The 16,858-nt window shown below is 34.4% G+C and overlaps 1 protein-coding gene across 2 annotated transcripts in view; it reads left to right on the forward strand.

Annotated features, from left to right (window-relative positions):
* The window catches only part of LOC149774336 (protein pigeon-like), a 198,703-nt gene that overhangs the window by 29,183 nt on the left and 152,662 nt on the right, over window positions 1–16,858 (forward strand). For both annotated transcript variants that reach the window (XM_089945450.1, XM_089945451.1), the window contains exons 5-7: window positions 8,666–8,734; window positions 10,780–10,935; window positions 14,876–14,925. In XM_089945450.1, the coding sequence (XP_089801576.1) occupies window positions 8,666–8,734; window positions 10,780–10,935; window positions 14,876–14,925 (275 nt within the window). The remainder of the gene's footprint in view (window positions 1–8,665; window positions 8,735–10,779; window positions 10,936–14,875; window positions 14,926–16,858) is intronic.

The following is a 16,858-nucleotide window of genomic DNA, read 5'->3' on the forward strand; positions in this document are numbered from 1 at the left end:
ACTCTGTGACTGGTCATTGACCTTAGTGCCCTCAATTTATTCATGCCCTTTGGTTCTCAGTGGAAACACTCCAATGCATCTGAATACCATCCATAAGGGAGACTTCACCATTAGTGTGGATTTAAATTGTACATACCTTCATATGCCTATTCACAAGGCTTCCAGGACATTCCTGTGATTTGCTTCCAACATTGTATACCAGTTCAGGGCACTCCCGTTGGAGCTCAACATCAGCCCCAGGGCCTTCACTCATCTGATGAATTGAATAATGGCACATGTCTAGACTATTTCTATGGTGGCAAGTTATCTGGACGACATCCTGCAGAAACATCAGTGAGTTAGATATAACAAGATATGATAACCCTTGTTACCGTTCTGGATTTCTCGTCAACAAGAAAAAATCCGACCTAGTACCATTTCAACACTTTGTTCACCTAGGCATGGAGTTCAATACATGGCACATATTTTGTCTCCCTCAGGATCGGGCATAGAGATCGGAACCATGGTAGCTCCTTTACTTTTGAGGAATTCTATCTGTGCAGGGATTTCTTTGCCTACTATGCTTGATCAGTGCGGCAGCAGACCTCATGGTCCTAGGTCACATTGTTATGCACCCATTTCAATAAATCTTCTGCCTGAATGGAGTCCTAAACTTTGCCAATGGGAACTCCTTGAGTATTTAGATTTCCTCCCATCTTCTCAAACAACCACAATGGCAGTTGTTTCAGTCCTACTCAGAGCTTTAGAACCTGCATAGCATCTGCTGTTGTAAGATAGGTGAATAGCATCATTTAAGGTTGGCTAAGTTATTGCATAGCAAAAGTTGTTTGAATTGCTGGCAATGTAAACTTTTCCATACCGATTTCACATCAGTGACTTTACATAACTTATAGCAACAAGTCTCTCTTTTATATTATAGAGGACTTTTTAGACCTGTTATTTATTTAATTTGGAGTCTCCCATGTATATCTGATAGGATGACGTGAAAGAGCTTCAAGAATATCCAGGTTTATAACCTACAATGGTTGTGTAAATATTTATCTCATCATTTACTGAAGTGTCATGATGTTTTTCAGTTTTTTTAGATTAGAAGCTAGAATGACAATTTTTTTTTTTTTTTTTGTTGCAAAGCTTTACTTGAACTACTAAAAAGCTAAAATATTGATGTCCAACAAAAGTTTATGTTCGGAAATTTTGTAATGGATCTTGTCAAATAAAGGTAGAATATTTATTGTTCAGTGTAGAGGTTCCTACAGTTGGAAAGAAATAATTTGATGTTAAATTCATAAATTGGAAATTATCTGCTTGCTGTAGTAAAACCAAATTAAAACTGTTGCAGTCTTGATGTATCACATGATATGACCCATAATGTCTGTGAATGAATTCACAATAATTCCAAATTGGTGATTTAGTCTGAAAGATTATTGAATGCTGTAATTCAGATTAATAATTCAAAAAAAAATAAATCCTCTCAGATATTAACCCAACTGAAATTGATTCTGCTAAGACTGATATTAAGATCTGGAATGAAGAATTTCTGTTTCTTTCTCCTTTAAATAAAAAAATGTAAGACACAATAACAGAACAAGGATGAAGGTAATTTTCCCATGAAATTCATTTCCAGAATATTCTGAGTTGTAAAGAAGGTCAGATCTCTTTCTAAAAATTTAGTAAAGAACATTTACAACAGCATGTACACCAGGAATTTCAAGGGAACACCAGTGTCCTAAATTCAGACTCAAGTAAACATATTTACATACAAATAATAATAATCATAATATATAATCTACAATGATAGAGAAACATTAGCTATGTAACATGTTGTTGATAAAAAAAGAAGACATTAGTTAGGTAGGCCCAACTCCTGCTATCAGTTATGAACAAAGGTGAATAACACAAATTAAATATACATAGCATATAGTCATGGGCAAAAGCCAACACATGGTACAAATTAAATATACATAATTTGTTGTACAAGGACATGATATTGATTGGGTTGCTGCTACCTTGCTTCAGATTCCTTGCCTGATCCTCCCTGCTTTGATTTCATTCATTTGGATAAGTAGTTTTGAACCCTCTTCAACCGTGTATGCCTATGGCTGGAATGCATCACGAATCATTTCAGTAGTGTCTACCATTTGCTCCAAGATAAGATATGAAACCCTGGAATCTCCTCACCTCATTCATCTACTCAGTGCAACAATGGAGCTCTCATCTTGGGGCCACTTGTTTACAAGACCCCTGCAGATGATCTTTCCCAGTGGTTAACAATTTTAGCCCTTTTTCCCTTCATCTTCTAGATCAGGGATCAGACTTTGGGCTATATTAGATTCCATCTCAGCAATGGATGAACCTTATTTGCTGCATAAATACAGTTGGAGACCACATTTTGCATGCATGGCAGCACAACAGGTTTGGGAAGTGAGATCGACATGGTCCTATCAGTTTTAGCTCTTCTGGCCACAGGCTAGGAGAACTTATGGGTTGTCTTGCTGTCTGTTAGCACCAATTTGTTATTTCTATTCCTCTGAAACTACTTGTAGGATTGCCATGAAACTTTACATGTACTTCATTTGCAGAGTCTGTTTGGTCTTAAATGAAAATGGGTTTGCTTGGACATCCAATATGGACATGACAGTGGCCAGCATGAAAAGCTTGTTATCACTGCTGCATATAACTTAAGAATATCAGAGTTGGTTTCAACATTAAGCAGTTAGAAAGAAGAAATGGTGTTATTTTAACTCTTGGAAATTCATTTTGGCCAGTAGAATGTCAGTCACTTTGGGGGATTCTCATTTGTATCAGTCCTTGGCATTGAAGGCCATTGTGACAAGGTAGGAATACCAACTCACTATTCATGATCACTCTCCTCAAGTGGGATAAGATCATTGATAACTGTCTTCTGGAATAGAGCATTGGGGATTTGCTGGAGCATCTGGGCCTCTCTTTGCCTGTACAGTAACCTTAAATGCGGGTTTTTCCACATCATTTAGCTATTCTAAGAGAGGAAGCTAGCCCCCACATCATCAAGGGTTGCTGGGCCATGGTCAGGGAATACCATGGCATCACAGACAGGAGAACTTATGCCAAATAAGGACCTCTCTGACCTTGTCTGTTTTCTTTAGACTTAAATGACCATAGGTTCAGATGTGGTTTGACAAAGCCATTTGAACCCCTGTTCTGAACTTCATTTACTTTGCCACTAATCTGAGTCCTATTTTCTATTTGTCCTGGCTCTATTAGGCAGAATAAGTGAGATCAGGATAGTTCATTTCCTCATTTGGTAGCCCTGTTTTTATTGCCTGGTTTTGGAGGGGGTGGGGTCATTGTTGACCAGTAATGTGTCTTACCAAAACAATTCCTCTCTTCCAGGGTCTGTAAACCAAGCAAGATTTTAAGACCTGATCAGGGCTCTGAAGAGATTCCAAAGCACTCTGAGCCATTCAGGATTTAGATTAATACTACCTCAAGCAGGTGGAAGCTACTTTTCAGCTCATTCTCTGTTGTCTGGCATGCAGTGGGTTCTCTCCCTTTAGCATACTATGATTAGTCCAGTATTACTGTAGAAACCTAATGATTTGTCATTGAATTGGGGTACCATCATGTGTTCATGATTATTTTTTTAGTAGAAACTCAGCACAGAGAAGATGTTCATTATTTTCCAACTTGGTAGATTTCACTGCAGTATGTAAAAATCCCGTCAACAAATAACAAGTAGTTGAGCTACTTTGGACCATTTTAAAATTTTTAAATGGTGAAGTCATATTTAATTTAATTCTGAGCACTCGATGATATAAGAATTCTACACACTGAGACAATCCGTCAGTTTCTGATACCTGCTTTACATGTTGGTGTGACTGATTAATGGGAGACACTCTTATGATGCAGTATGTGCTAATTTTAAGCGTTTGCATAACAAGAATATAAAATTTAGACTGGTACTTTTGATATTATCAAGTCAGACAACAAACTTTATATCAGACCAGGCTGAAATACATTTCACAGATAATTCATTTGCTATATGCAGGCTCATGAGCAGCATATGTGAAATGGAATAATTTTTTGCAGTTTTCATATACTACATTTCCTTTACTAATTGGGTTTGTTGCTTTCTCTTTTTGTGCATATTTACACAAATATACTGCTTATTTGGGACCATGCCTCTCAAATACTCTGAAACACGAAAGTCATAATGCATTTTTGTTGGTGCATATTTGATTAGCCACCATGCCATGACTGCATTTGCAAAATTTGATCAGAAAATAATAATATTGAAAATGCCATTGTAACTGCAATTTTTGTACATTTGGCATTTGGCACCCTGTATCCCCAGGGATGGAGTCAACTGTTGATACTCTTCGTGCAGATGGTTACCACATTTTATAAGTTGTCACCTGTTTTTTTTATGGAGATGTGATATTTGATATATGCATAAACAGAAATAGGACACAATAATATCCCAGATGCTCCCCAAAGCATCATGGATAAAAAAACATGCTGCACTGTCTGGTGATGTGTAGAATGTACTTCACTATAATATGGTGGTCAGGTTGAAGAGAATGCCATCTTGTTACATAAAGTATTGTGCAATATTGAGACAGGTCAGTTAACTGAAGAAAATGTTGCATATGTATCATCCAGGCTATACAAGATTGTGGGGTGGGGGAAAAAATATCTTGTCTTCAAAGATGCCGTTACCAGCTTCATTTGATGCATATTAAATTAAAGATAGTAAAAATAGTGATTACATGTTTAGCATATAATTTTCTTTAGAGAACCATGCATTGGTATATACATGTACAAGAAAACTGTGAACTAAATAACGTAAATCCATAATTCCTTCAAAACAATGTGCATAAAGATGCAAAATTGTTACTCATCCCAGCATAGATCATGATGTGTCTGAATTTGGTGGGAAACATTATTCTAGGAATAAAATAAGGAAAGACATAGCACAATTCTTTTTCCGTTTGCACATTGCACATGTGTACATGTCAACGTCATTAAACAGTGTATACATTTTCAAACCTTTGGATTATTCTCAGTTAGATTCCATTTGAATCTAAATACTTCATTCCTTTCTAATAATCTTATTTAGGGATGGACATCAAGGACAGATTTTATTGTTTTCCAAACAAGTGGTTGATTTTCAGTTGTTTGTGATTCACTCTGTGATGATTGGCAGAGAACATGGGCCAACATATTTTTTGATGATCTGCAATTATTTAATTAGGTAGTAAAATTAAATGGTATATCAATTCAGGTGATAAACTTATATCAACAACAGCATTATTTGGTACAGTGGTATGTATGCCAGTTGATGCAACATTCATCAGTGGGCTATTTGTTCTGAATATAACATATTTGCACTCAGTGCAATGAAAGCAAGCACCACAGTAAATTATTAGCTTTAATGTGGCTGGTTAAATACAAATTAAATGAAAAATTATCAGCTGATCAGATAGTGGATATTAAACCAGTAACCTTCTGGTCATGAGTCCAGTGCCTTAAATAATGAGCCATTACAGATAGCATAGGTGGGACTAACAGTGGTTTCCAAGCTGTGACTCTACTGGTATGGCCCCATTGGGGTTATGGCCTAACTGAGCAATCCATGTTGACTGCACAGGTTAACTCCCTTTGTAATACTAATGCAGAACTTGTATCAGTAAGATCTGGTAGATGTTTGATAATGAGTGAGGTACATTACATAAATATTAATGAAGTAATCTTACATCAGATTGGCTGAACTTGTTATCCTTTTGGAAGCCATGTTTCTGATCAAACTTGAAATGTGAGTTTATATCATGATTCCTCATGCTTTCAGATGAGCTTGATATTGAGCTAGATCCATGCATATTAACAAGCTGGTTTTGGAACTGATTGATTTAGCTTGTTATCATTTTGGTAAGCCATTTTACTGATCAGATTTTGATTAAATTTGGAATATGGGCTTATATTAACCTTCACTTGGATGAGTTTAAGATCAAATAAGATGTATTTAAATGAGGTGAAGTTACTACCAGTCTGAAAGACATATTTATTTTTACATCAGATATTGATAGAACTTATTAGTATACAGTCCAAGTTTCCAGGATTTCCAGTAGTCTTTCGATTTTAGACCCATCTTTTGATCTCCTAATTTGCAGAGAAAACTCCCAGAAATAAAACAATCTGCAAAGTATAGGTATTTCATGCTAAAACAACATCTTCCAAGCTTGGTATTTCCAGCTTAAACAACATTCAGTGGACTTTTACAACTATCATACTCCATCATTCAAGTGTTTATTAATCTTAGAACCAGTCAAATCATTAGTCGTAACACAAGCTGATTCATTTATTGTACACATTTGAGTTGTTTTACTCATCAGTATTTCAGTATTGAGTAATGTATCGTGTATAAAACAGTTCTTGATCTATTTGGATATATAATAAATTTTTTAATGTACGCTAACAGATTCAAAGGATATTATGCCCTCCGAAGTAAGAAATATGCTTGCAAGTTCAACAGTACTTGGTCAGATGAATTCAAATATGTGAAATGTAATGAAAACATAGAAAGCTTAGTGTACTGCACAACCTGTGACACACATTTGAACATCTTTATGGTGGAAAAATGACCTTGAAAAGTATGCAGCACACTACAAATGAGAAATCATCATTACATGTGCCTAAAGTAATGCAAATGAATGCAACTTGGATGGCATTTTTCCAAACACAGCTGAGCTGCTTCTTCAGGAGTGTAAGGTCCTTGAGTGCTGTTTCAGCATGTTGAGGAAGATTCTGACAGACTACAGTGGAAAAAGGCATCATTAATATCGTGTAACATAAATGTTAAGTGACTGTTTTGAACTCAGTCCTTCAAACGATTTATATGTTGCTGCAAATAGAGCTTCTCTACAAGACTTAAGGACAAAAAATATTTCTGAAAAAAACAAGTTTGAGTATTTGAGGTTCCAGTGTGTCACAAGTTTTTGAATCGCTGACAGTGATTCTTGAGAAGGTTCATAAATTTTTTGTGAGATAATCTCCCTGATTTAGACCTAATCTCCCTGATTGTGAATACCAATCTCCCTGCTTTTGTCCCAGAAAACTTGGAATGTATGTAATGGGTTGATGTGTTTATACATGTACAGTCAAGAGCTTACACGAGTTCAGTGTTGAGAAGATGAGACATGAATGAGGTAGTCTTGTGCTGAATGGGGTAGAATGAACTTTTTACCACACTTGAGACTATTTTTTTTCAGTCCAGTTTTGAGTAAACTTGGTAAACTGGCTTTAAATCCCCAAGTTTTTATTGAGTTTTATTATTTAAAAAAAACAGCACATGTCAATAAAATTGAGCATTGTTGTAAATAGTTCTCAAATCATATGAAGTTTAAGCAAGTCTCTTTTGCTTTTAAAATACCTATTTTTTCTCTTTAAATTAAAACAATTCAAGAATTGTAATTTATGTTATTGTTGACTACTGAGTTTGGGGTGGCAGAGATCTTTCTCGTGCAGTTTTTGAAAGCCAGTAAAAAATAAATTTTAGGATACAAGATTTGTAAATTTCAATTGAACATTTATGAAAATTTGCACAATAAAACACCTTAGTGATTTATAATTAATGAAAAATAATAAAATAGAAATAGAGTGTCAGTACATTTGCAGACAAGTACAAACTTTGTGCAGTGTGTTGTACTCTGGGATCAGAATAACTTTATACAGTTGTAGATATTTATTTGCACGTAATCATGCTTTTTTTCCAATATTGATTTCGCTCAAATAAGTACATATTTCTGGGAAAGATGGTCCTAAATTTATACATTTATTTTTGCAGAGAATTATTTATTGAAACTTGACGCCTTTGAAGTTCTTAGATAGTTAAAACCAGTTTGATATGTTTGTGGTGAAATAGAGTTTGACATTTGCTGGTATTGCCAAGTTAAAGTACCTGTAACATTTGCCATTTATATCTTATTGTATGTATGTTGTAATATTTGATGACATAGTATATATTCAATGCCAGTACTTACAGATTGTTTGGAATTTATACTTCTTATTTCTAAGTTTTAATTAAAAAAAATACTTTAATGTGCTTTTCTTCTGAAACACTTCAGATTTATTTACTAAGAATAATTAAACCCATGGCTTAACCCCCCCCCCCCCCCCGTGACCTATGAATTATCATTTAATTCATGTTAAAGACATGTGACTATGTAGACCACAAGTGAAAGAGTCATCTGTAAATTGAACTTTACAAGATCTTGGATGACTTCAGTTATCGGCAAAGACTATGCATATTAATTATCTCCCTTTATCTTACAAAGAATTTTTATCAGACTGTTGTCAAACCAGTAAGATATAATATTTGAGAGATAGCTTGCATAGGTTGCATTTCTTACAATTTTACTTAAACCTGCTTAGTGAAATAGTCGACAGTTATTTTATTTGCTTAGCTTCCACTTTGCCAGTACACAGTAGCTCTCTGCATCTGCCTGTCTCTATTTATTTGTCCATTCATCCGTCATTTGGTTTATCCATCAGTTTATATGTCTGTCTGTCTTGTAGTCACTTTGCCTATTTAAAATCCTTACTTTGCCCAAATACCATTGAATATATCAGGTCACATGGTACTGTTTAAGCCTTGCTAATTGATACACATATGTCTCTATACTTGTAGCATTTACTACCTATGACAAAAATGGTGAAATTGGAAGAACAACTGACGTCAACAAGAGATCCAGCAAGGGTATATAAAGATTTTATTTTATTCACACAAAAAAAGTTGATAAAAGAATGCAAGGGAGGTAACATAAATAAATAAATATATATATATATATATATATATATATATATATATATATATATATATATATATATATATATATGTGTGTGTGTGTGTGTGTGTGTGTGTGTGTGTGTGTGTGTGTGTGTGTGTGTGTGTGTGTGTGTGTGTGTGTGTATATATATATATATACACATACATACATACATACATACATACATACACACACACACACACACACATACAACAGTTGTTGTGAACAAAGTTTTGTTACAGTTCTCTGGTGTTAAACTAAGTAACAGAAAAAAGTGAAAACCAACAAGTTTAGTAAAATTCAACAATTAATTAATTTCCCTAGAATATATGTGAAAAAAAGAACTTACAGGACTGTCCATTATAACCCAGATAGTCCTAAAAGTTCTATCACAAATCCAGAAGTATAGATTATTCTAAAAGAATTCTAATGGTGTTCTGAATGAATTCCAGTCTTGAATGTGCTGATGTGCCAATAGCCTGGAAGAGTGTTGGTGTGCTAACAGTCTTGATGTATCACAGTTATATAATCCAAAATGTCTCTAAATGAATTCACAGTAATCCCAAAAAAGCAATTTAGTTTTAAATTCTAAAGCACTTTGTAATGTCAGTGAATAATTGAAATAAATAAATCCCCTCAAATATTAACTGAAACACAACTAAAGGACTGATTCCACTAGACATGCTGTATGGTAGGAATGAGTAATTCTGATGCAAACAACATTAATATAAAAAATTAAGACAGTAAGACCAGAATGAAGGTCAAAAGTTGATTTCCAGAATATTCTAACTTGTCTTTTGCTTCAATTTTAGTAAGCTACCTGGCAAAGATAGGTAGACCATGTTTTCCTGTAAATAACAATTTTCTTCAAATACAATCTACAATCATATGCAAAAGTTAGGTATGTAATATATTGTTTACAACAATAAATTACATAGGCCTAAACTACTACCTTCAGTTATCAACAAATGTCAATCTCAAAATACAAATTAAATATACATAACAGTTGTAACACTTGGAGAAAAACTTCTCAAAGGTTATTCAATCTGGCTGATGCCTATTTGATCAATATGTTTTGAGTTATGAATGCAATTTGCATATGTTATATTATGTTTATCCACATGCTTTATTAGGTGATAAGGTGAGACCCATCATATGTCCGTCTGTCTATATATCACATATGTAAGTACTTCTGTAAACCACATGGCATAAATTTTCAAAACTGTAGTTTTGTTATCCTTAAGGTAACCATCTCTAAGAGAGGTGTCATCCTGAGCTGACACCATTATAAAGATGCCAGTTACAATGACATTTAATCTGTCAAATATTTTCTGCTCAGTCTTTATGTATGCAGGCATAGCAGGAAGACACATGCAGATTTTGCTTTGTGATCAATGGGTAAATTTCTGGGGATGGGGTAGAGTATCAGAGCAGTGTCTTTTCTAAGAAGCATGATAATATAATCCATGCTAAATGTTTTTTAACAAGTAAACATAACAAAATCAACCACATCTATGAAAATCACTTCTTACATTTTTAAAGTCTTACCCATGTTTCATTGATTAATCTCTCCAACAATCAGAAAAGTTCCCTCTTTATTTTAAATGATGGGCAGGTGATTTCCCTTCTAAATTTTCTGTTCTAGAATATAGACTTCTAGGGGTTGGAGGTCCTGTATGGGGATGGCAATGGAATTGAGTTTGATTCAGTTGGGCAGGTGATTTCCCTTCTAAATTTTCTGTTCTAGGGGTTGGAGGTCCTGTATGGGGATGGCAATGGAATTGAGTTTGATTCAGTTGGGCAGGTGATTTCCCTTCTAAATTTTCTGTTCTAGAATGGAGACTTCTAGGGGTTGGAGGTCCTGTATGGGGATGGTAATGGAATTGAGTTTGATTCATTTGGGGATTTGTGTGTAATTGTTATTTTCTAGTTCATATTATTTTTAATTAATATTATTTTTGTTAAATATTTTTAGGGATTTTCAGTGCCTTTTTGGCTGAGATTAAGGCCAAGAATACGAGAGTATTTTCACTGAATTTAGAGCGGCCTGTGTTTTTGAAGGCACAGTTTCTTTATGTAGACAGTGACTCAGACAAAGAATCCAGGATGATAGTGCTTCTGCATAAGGAGTGTGAGTATTTCATCAGTTTCCACTCTGGCTAGCTGGGCCCCATTACAACACCTTGGTATTCTTTTGCTTCACTGTCACACTTCAGCAAACAGAAAAACACCTTTGGTGTGATTGTCCTCACTGCTTATTCTCTTATGTACATCACTTTCTTCAGGTTTGATAAATAGGTTCTTTTTAATTTTCTCAAGTGAAAGAAGACTGATTATCACAGAATATGTATTACTGGTAGTTTGATGTTAGGAATTAGTATGGCTGGAGAAAAAACTGAAAGAACAAAAATGGTTGGTGTGTGACAGCATTAGTTCTGATTCACAAAACTGAACCAAACTTTATGGATAGCTTGCACTTGGGGAAAGAAAAAAATCATTTTATTTCGAGAGTCAGAAGGTCTAGGTTCCTGTGACTAAAATAAGAAAAATTGTTTCTGCCCAATGACATTAGTTCTGCATCACAACCGTGACCAAACTTTGTGGATGGCTTGCACTTTGGGTAAGTAAGAAGCCTTTTGATTTTGGGATAAAAGGTCAAGATTACTGCGACTCACAAAAGAAAGATTTTTGCGCAAACATTTCAACTCTCTATAATGTACCTTCACCAAATTATTTGGATGACTTTCACACTGAGTAAGCAAAGTATTTGGATGACTTTCACACTGAGTAAGCAAAGTATTTGGATGACTTTCACACTGAGTAAGCAAAGTATTTGGATGACTTTCACACTGAGTAAGCAAAGTATTTGGATGACTTTCACACTGAGTAAGCAAAGTATTTGGATGATTTCACACTGAGTAAGAAAGAGACTTATTGATTCTGGGGTCTAATGGTTGTAGATGAAGGTCATTGTGAATGAAGGAGTAAAATGGTTTGCATAATAACTTCAGTTCTAGACCATGTACTTTAACCAAAGCCTGTGGAGGGCTTGTACTTGGGGCAATAAAAGAAACATATAGATTCTGTGGTCAAAGGATCAGAGATCATGATTATGATTAGTCTAATAAGAAATTAATGGGGTCTGCGTAATAAATTTAGTTTGAGATTGCATACCTTGACCAAAGGTCCAGGGCAGTAAGACCTTTTGGTCACTCTCCATAGTGAACCATGCTCTACTAGTCCCTATTTAGAGGTTAGACATTGGCATACATTGCATGTATATCATCCATACAGTGTCACTTGCTTGAAAAAATGTGTCAGTTTATTCTCACAGGTACTGGATACAAGCTTGAGACTTAAGTGGTCAGACTGAAGATATCCCCTTCAGTGTAAAAAAAGAAGGTTAATAACTCTAGAAATTAAACTGTTACCTGTCCCTTAATTTGTGATGGTATTGATGTTTCACTGACACTTTTCAATAATTTAGGTATCATTTTGATGTGGATTAAAAAAAACTTAAGATTCATTTACATGTAATAAGTTAGTGACATTTTTCATGTGAAAAGTAGTTCCATACTTTTAGGAATATCTCTTCTGGCATCTTCCTTTAGCATGTATGAGTGAAACTGCACAGTCTTGAAAATACTTTGGACCCAGGGCAAGCGTAACCCCGTCCAACTAGATGAAAAATCCCCATATTTTTATATTTGTAGGCTCTTAACTTCACACAGACCTAATGTACATAGCTGTTTGTTTTAATCTTCTTGAAAATGTTTACATTTAGAATGTCACCTAGATTACTGAGAAGTATCACTGTGAATCTGACTGCCATTATTTAAGAAATCAAGGTTTGAAACTGCAGCATCTCGAGTTACTGATCTTGTCTCTTGTTATATATTTATCATGGCCTTCTTTGAATATAATTTGTAAAACCTTTACAAAATTGGCCATCATAAAGGTAGATGTTCACAAAGAAGACATAATCTGCTGGAACATTTTAACATGATAATGAAATGACACTTAGCTCTAAATACTGACCCATAGCAGATTATGGCAAAGTGATATAGGTGAATGACAAAGTGATATAGATGAATGACAAAGTGATATAGATGAATGGAAAAGTGATGAATGACAAAGTGATATAGATGAATGGCAAAGTGATATAGTGAATGGCAAAGTGATGAATGGCAAAGTGATATAGGTGAATGGCAAAGTGATATAGATGAATGGCAAAGTGATATAGGTGAAAGGCAAAGTGATGAATGGCAAAGTGATATAGGTGAATGGCAAAGTGATGAATGGCAAGCCATGTGAAAATCTGGAGCAAGTAATCACATTGAGCGTCTTTGTATGACTATGATCTATGCTTAATACGTTCTATATTCATCATAAAAATTGGCACCCTTTACCTAAACACGTCTTGATAATTATATTGGATGATCCTCATACCAATAAACAGAGTACAGTTAATTGTGTTCCAGTCTGAGTGCATTTTCTCCATTACAAATTTAGGGCAATGCTCACCATATTCAGGGTTTTTGTGTTGGACTTACTTCGGCATTTTTTAAAACATAAATCTTGACTAAATTTCCAGTTTTTAGAGGTACGATATAATGAATAGATATATTTTATTTTGGTGATACATTTTGTTGTCAATAGCATTCTTTACATTATAAATTAGTATCAGTATTAAAATTGGGTCGTGTTCATGAACAAAATTTCTAGCAAGACTTATCACCAATGGCAGTAGTTATTAACAATGAACAGACTCCCGAGTTTTACAAATAAAAAGAAAATCACCAGAAATGCAACCAGAATTTTTTTATTTGTTAAAAAACCACTGAAACATTATCATGTATGTTTTATTACTGGCAAACAAGAATTTAATGCAACCAAGTTTACCAGCATTGTGCTTACTGGGTGCATAGATAAGACAAGAATGATATTAATTTTCCTGACAAAATATTTGGGAAAATTGATCATTTTCATTAGTATATTAGTATTTCAATTATCTGGACCGAGATAAAAGTAATTATTTTGTTAGTATCCAGATATTTAAGTCAATGATTGTATTCTTTTACTGCAATAGAATGCTTCAGGAGCAAAATTGGTTCGCATGTTGTTTTTAATTTAAGAAGTATTTGGATACTAAGATGATAATGTGAATATTTCAGAAGTATTATGTGAATTAAGTTTTTACAGATGCATCTCCTACCTTCCTTTGTCAGGAAAGATGCAAACTGTTTTCCAGAATTGAAGAAAATCTATTTGAAATAAGCAACTTCCTGTGTACACATCAGAGAAAGATATTAGGTTGCTCAGATGTTCAGTGATGTCCAATATCAAATGCAGGGAGCCATGACTAAAATAGAGAAAGTAACATGAGCATTTCATGTTAAACATTAACCGGTTCCTTTTTCTAATCTTGTGATCTACTTCATAAAAAGATAAACTTTGTATGTATAGTTCCTGTTCACACATTAATTTACTGAACAATTTGAGTGGATTGCAGGGGAAGATAACCAGTAATGGTTGCCAAAAACTATGCAGCACATGGCCATCACTTCTAGGTGGAAATGTTTTCAATGGTGACTCCCCTAAAGCATAGTTCCTGTACGTGCTTTAAGTCAGTTTTGCAGCTACATGTGTCATTTTGTAGGATTTGATTACACATATCTTTAAATTGCTTTTATTTACTTTATTTCGCACCTTGTCCATCAAATTTGCTTTGAAGATTATTGCATAAATTCCTCAAAAAATGGTTAACAGCAAATTCAGTGATTATATACTTTGACATTATAGGCACAGTCAAGCAAGCAGGGTGATCTCATTGTTTATTGCAGTATCCTCAGTCACTGTCACTTCTGTTTACAGCATTATAATGCATGAGTATAGTAACTACATTTCCCTTTTTAAACCAATGTGTGCCAGGTGGGCAATGTCAGGTCCACTTGGACCTCTTGTAAATGATAAAAATAGTTATTGACATGTTGCTAGTCACTGTCTTTGAAGCAATAGCATAAAGATTTATTTTGTAGATTCACAAGAGTATTTCCTCTTCTGTTTTACAGCTGTTGGGCTATACAGCATATCATTGGGGAGAGTTGGAGAGAAGGGAATGGTGAGTATGCCAGTATATGCTTTAATTAAGAAATACTGAGTTTAAGAGAGGTATCAAATTTAGTAGAACTATATATTACTTGTAGCAGCATTTGTTAATCCATGAGAATGCATGTAAAAAATTACAACATTATGTACAATTTTAGGATGACAACAGGAGAACTTAATGATACATTATAAAACATTAAGTGTCAACTCCACTGTTCTGTGGCTTTTGGAAAGTTGCATGTAATTTGAATCTACATCACTGACTGAAATGACAATTTTTAGGAGCTGTACTTTTCAGTAAGTCATAGCTACTCAGACAATGTGGCTTGTGTTAATGTACAGAATGTTAGCCTAGGTTACCACTATCGTACTTTTTTGACAAGAAAGGTTAAATGCAAGAGAAATGGAAAAATACACACAAAACTCACATGAAAGCACATTTAGATGGTTTACTTCATTCTTAAGTGATAGAACACAATATGTTTGTATAAATAATGTTCTGTCTGAACCTGGAACAATTAGATATGGAGTACAACAAGGCTCAATTCTAGGTCCATTACTGTTTATTTTATTTTTTAATGACCTACCGCTTTTACTCAGGGACTCAATATCATCTACAGATCTCTATGCAGATGACACACCATTGTCAGACATCCAAAACACAAAGCATGAACTTGAAATTTTTTTACAGCATGCCCATAACAAACTGGACAACTGGTGCACATGCAATGGCATGGTGGTAAATACTGGTAAAACTAAAATATTACTTATTACAGCATGGCAGAAAAGGACAAATCTTGATAGTGATGAACTATGAATGACATGGAAGGATACAAATTAGCAAATGGTCTGTCATGATAGACTACTTGGTGTTTTGGTAGATAATAACCTATCATGGACTGAAAATATTAAACATATCAGTAAAAGAGTCAATTCAGATTTATGGTTTTTCAGTAGGATAAGACATTTTCTCCCTGAAAGGCACAGAAAACTATTTTATAACAGTTACATACAACCCTATTTAGACTACTTTAATACATTATGGGGTAATTCAAATGATAAAAACATAGGAAAGCTGGCACATCTTCAAAAAATAGCATTTGGGCTAATATTGATCCAGAAAGAAAGCAAGGAAAATTTAGCTGGTAAGTTAAAAATATTACCTGTTAAAGACTGAATCTGTTTGAGAAAAGCCAAATTAATGTACAGGATATCCAATAATAGTGCTCCTGAATATTTACAATCATTATTCCAGTATAGGCTACCTGGCAATACTTCCCACCTGTGATCCATGTCTACCAAACAGTATAAAATTCCTAAACCAAATAAGGAATTATTTTTAAAAAGTTTCCAGTACTCTGGAACTTTGCTCTGGAATAGTATTCCAGTTGAGATTAGAAATGCCCACTCCATTTCCTTCCAAACCCAATATACCCAGTGGCTTCAGAGATGCAGCTAAAATAAATAAATTCCTTTGTATGAGGGTCTCAAGGTAGATTAGTTCTTAGCTAATTGTGTTACCCTCTTTAAATTAAGTCATTATTATTTTTATTATTATTATTATTATTATAGAAGTTTGGGGACTTTGTGCTTGAATTTGTGTTATGTCACAAAAAGTATACAGAAAAGTCCTATGGATTCAGATCAGTGCAGCATTTCATCCCAAACCAATATCAAACAGAAAGGAAGAGAATCATATTCTGTGTAATTTACACTGCCATTCATGGTAGTCTTACTTCCAGAATCCACTTCTTTGGTCTAATTTTGTTGGTTCTTTCTGCTCTGTGTCACATCCATTATTTATTGATAATATTTTAAAAAGCAAAAAGGGTCTGTTGGGAAAATTCTGTGAGTGAAGGTTCTGTTGGGTAAATTCTGTGAGTCAAGGTTCTATAGGGTAAATTCTATGAGTCAAGGTTCTGTCAGTTAAATTCTATGAGTCAAAG

This window comes from Sinohyriopsis cumingii, unplaced genomic scaffold, assembly GCF_028554795.1.
Source record: "Sinohyriopsis cumingii isolate HCF-2022 unplaced genomic scaffold, ASM2855479v2 utg000349l, whole genome shotgun sequence".
Classification (NCBI taxonomy): Eukaryota; Metazoa; Mollusca; class Bivalvia; order Unionida; family Unionidae; genus Sinohyriopsis; species Sinohyriopsis cumingii.